The sequence below is a fragment of the Pygoscelis adeliae genome, unplaced genomic scaffold, assembly GCF_000699105.1.
Source record: "Pygoscelis adeliae isolate BGI_AS28 unplaced genomic scaffold, ASM69910v1 Scaffold71, whole genome shotgun sequence".
In the NCBI taxonomy this organism is placed as follows: domain Eukaryota; kingdom Metazoa; phylum Chordata; class Aves; order Sphenisciformes; family Spheniscidae; genus Pygoscelis; species Pygoscelis adeliae.
The window spans coordinates 1,153,629-1,157,663 of NW_008824356.1; the positions used below are offsets into that span (position 1 = coordinate 1,153,629).

At 38.3% G+C, this 4,035-nt stretch overlaps 1 protein-coding gene across 1 annotated transcript in view; it reads left to right on the forward strand.

Annotated features, from left to right (window-relative positions):
* The window catches only part of ARHGAP5 (Rho GTPase activating protein 5), a 50,063-nt gene that overhangs the window by 30,756 nt on the left and 15,272 nt on the right, over window positions 1–4,035 (forward strand). Inside the window, exon 4 of the mRNA XM_009319362.1 lies at window positions 3,393–3,470. Coding sequence (XP_009317637.1) covers window positions 3,393–3,470 — 78 coding nt within the window. The remainder of the gene's footprint in view (window positions 1–3,392; window positions 3,471–4,035) is intronic.

A 4,035-nucleotide genomic window follows, 5' to 3' on the forward strand; every position in this document is an offset into this window, starting at 1 on the left:
AATCAAGAAAAAAAGATTTCATGAAAACTTTGGGTACTGAGCATAAACCCCATGTGCTTTCATGATGTACATTCCTGAATTACAAAACTGCATTTGTCGTGGGTTGTTGTAAAGACCACAAGCAATTGGCTTAAAGGGGTTTGGACAAATTAGTGGAGGATAAATCCCCAAGTGTCTCTTACAACACCTTATGCAAAAGCCTATGTAAGCCACCATCTGCAGGAAGCTGGGAGGATATACCACAGAAAAATTGCTGTTTTTTTTTTTTTTTTCCCCTGCTACTCTTCCTACCTGTCTCCTCAAGCATATACTACTTACTGGTGTGGAAACTGGATATTGTACCAGGCAGACTTTGGTCTGCCCTTGTGCTGAAGTTAGTACATTCTATGGAGGAGCCAAGAGTTGTGAAATATGTTGGTGCCTAAGAATGGAAGTGTCCTACAAACTTAAGTATGCATACAGGTGCAGATCCACCTTGCTTACTTTCTTTGAAATGCTTTGAAGCCCATGTGAAGTTCCAGTTAGATGGAATGGAACCCTGATCACAACTGGCAGCACAAAAGAAGGCGCAAGAAGAGAATTTATTAGACGCTAGGAGGTACTTTGAGAAAGGAATAGTCTAGACAAAGGAGATGAGCTCTGTCTTGAAGTAAATGTAGGCTATTGTGACTTGAAATAAGGAGGATCTAATTCTTTAAACCTAAAGGTGTAGTAAAGCTAGCAGGACAGAGAAGCAAATCAGATGATTCTGATATATAATATTACAACAGCCATTGTGTCCAGTAAGGATATCTTGAAAATTACAGCTGGACCAGAAAGGAAGCGGGATAAGAACATAGATAAGAATTCTGAAAAAATCAACATGCTTGCAGATGAAGGAACTGAATTTTTAAAAAGCTGTCAAGAAAAAAATAAATGTTGCATGCTCTCTCTCTCAATATGGATATACATTATAGATACGCAAGAAGTTGAAAAGCTAAAACTAATAAACTAGAGTGTCTTATACTTGAAGATCTTGATGTAACAAGCATTGCAGAGACCTGGTTGGATAATAAAAAACAACAGAGAATTGAAGCATTACTTTAAAATTATACTTTCAGACTTCTAGCTGTGTGCATGCACACAAACAGATTAAACTTGTCTCCTTGTGTGCCTTAGAGAAACAGTATAATGACAGTTGACCAACCATTTCATGAAGGGTTACTTTCTAGAATAAACAAGCAACAAAAATTATTTTTTCTTGAGGAATTTAAAAGACAAATTTAGTTAACTTAATCCAGAATTGCAGCACTTCACTATTTGCGGAAGATACCTAAATTCAGTAGGCATTTCCTTGTTTAACCTGAAAATTTTCTGAAGTGCTGTTGTCTTTCTGTGTTTCTCAGAGCTGTACTGGTCTGAGCAAAGAGGTGTCTACTACATGATGAAATAGCGGGGGGGTGGGGGGAAAGTCCAGATACAGCAGTAGAGTATCTCTGTCTCCAGAGCAGCCCAGCATTCAAGGTTTAAACACTCCTACTAAACAGTGACTGGATCAGACTTCTCAGAAAATGCTATTGCAGCACATTCAATTCCTTTTGTGCAGAAAGAAATTGAATAGTAGTTGGATAAAACACAGAATACCCTGGGGCTGTAGGGTCTCCAACTGAGAATTCTCCCATACTAAACAAAGAATCGCCATCCTAGCTTGTTCTTATCTACCAGTGATTTTTTTTATTTCTTTATTTACAACTTCTGGAAGAGGAATGCAAAGTGTTTCTGTCTGTGAGAGTGTGTAGCACATTCAGGGCATTCTTTTGAAGACAGGTTTGAAACCCCTTCCAGCTGTGGAAGCCCTTGAATCATTGAAACCACTTTTTGCCCTGTGCCACGAAATTATACCTCCTCGTGCTTTTTGAGGATGTCAGTGAATAAGGATCAGGTTTTTTGAAAGGACTGTTTAGGTATACATTTTCAAAAGAAGACTCTCGGCTATGGAGTTGGAAAGCTAAACGGTAGGTATAAAAGTTTATTGAAGAAAAGCTTACTAAAATAGCCTTGACGCAGCCAGTAGAGAGACATGTGAATTTTCGAAGCATGAAGAAGAAAAAATTGAGTTAGAAGAGTTGATATCAAATTAATTGGTATACATTTCCCAGCAGTATGAAGCAGTTAAATGCTTTCTGTACTTTGAGCATTGTAACAGGATTCCTAGTGGTTTTTGGTAACTTAAAAGGCACACTTGGTGACTGCGGTGTGGCAGAGGAGTTATGTATTGATCTGATAATCTAAAATGCATTCAGTTACCGGGCTGTGATAGTAAAAAGCCAAGATTTTTCATAAAGCTCTAAAACTTGTGAATTTTTAAATAGAACCATGTCTGTTACGGAGATCTAGCATATAGATAATTTTGCACCCATAAAGGTAACTTGGAGAATTATGGAAATATAAACTGCTTGTATTCCTTAATGGGTTCTAAATTAACAAAGAAAAAGATCTTGGGTAATGGTGTGATTAGCAGGATGGACGCTTTCATTCAGTGAGTAGCTGTGGGCAAAAAAGATAGCAATGTGATAGGAAGCATAATCACTGGAGTGGAGTGAGCAAGTGTGTGTGTGCATAATAAAGGTGTATTTTTTTAATGTTGTTTACCTAGAATGGCTGCTGTAATTATGACGACTCCATAACGCATAGTAAAACAAATAATGATAAGCCTGGAGAACCTCTGCTTCCTAACACCCTTCTCCTTCTCCCCTCTTCCCCTGCCCCTTAAAGGAAGACTTGTAAATGATGTGATAATTTACCTTAGAAAAGAAGTGAGGAGAAATGGATGCAAAGTTTATAAAATGTAAATGGTAAAAGGGAAAGTATGTTAGAAGATTAAGTCCTTGTCTCATACAGGAGTGTGTTACACCATGAAATTAAAAAATCAGGAATCAATTACAAATGCTTGATTTTTCTGTAGAGTATTTTATTAGTGTGTTATTACTTGTCATAGTAAGTTGTTAAGCCCAAATTGTGAAGGCAGTTTTTAAAAACGTAAATTCTGTGCATACCAAACCTCAGAACTGAGATTTTGGATGATTAAAAAAAAAGATGGAAATAACAAGTGTCTTGTAGAGATCAGGAAGGGAATAATTTTGGGGAAATTATTCCACAAATGCCTACAGTCAGGTTCTTGTTATCCTACAGTGTGGTTTCCTCTGACTCGAACGGAATAGTGGACTCAATAGACAACTGGTATTTTGCGTTTTGGTAGTCCTATATCATTATAATGGTTAACATATTACTTTTTAGGCACTTAATATTTCTATTTCTACTTTTGGTTTCTCAATTAGTAATTATGACTAGCTCTGTTTTGCTCTACAGTATATACACTTTTTTGAATATTCTTTTTTTCCTCCCCTTCTAAGGATTATGTACTGAAGGCCTGTACCGTGTTAGTGGGAATAAAACAGATCAAGACAACATTCAGAAACAGTTTGATCAAGGTAATGACAGATTTTATTATTTAAAGCCAAAACAGAACTTTAATTCTCCACAGATTTATCATAGTGCAATATAAAAGGGTTGCACTTTCAAGCTGACTTCATAGCACTGAGTACTTAATGCTCTGGTAGGTTAGAATTGTAGAATCATAGAATGGTTTGGGTTGGAAGGGACCTTCAAAGGTCATCTAGTCCAACCCCCCTGCCAGGGGCAGGGACATCTTCAACTAGATCAGGTTGCTCAGAGCCCCGTCCAACCTCACCTTGAATGTTTCCAGGGATGGGGCATCCACCACCTCTCGGGGCAACCTGTGCCAGGGTTTCACCACCCTCAGCATAAAAAATTTCTTCCTTCTATCTAGTCTAAATCTACCCCCCTTTAGTTTAAAGCCATTCCCCCCTGTCCTGTCGCAACAGGCCCTGCTAAAAAGTTTGCCGCCATCTTTTTTATAAGCCCCCTTTAAGTACTGATAGGCTGCAAGAAGGTCTCCCCGAAGCCTTCTCTTCTCTAGGCTGAACACCCCCAACTCTCTCAGCCTTTCTTCATAGGAGAGGTGTTCCATCCCCC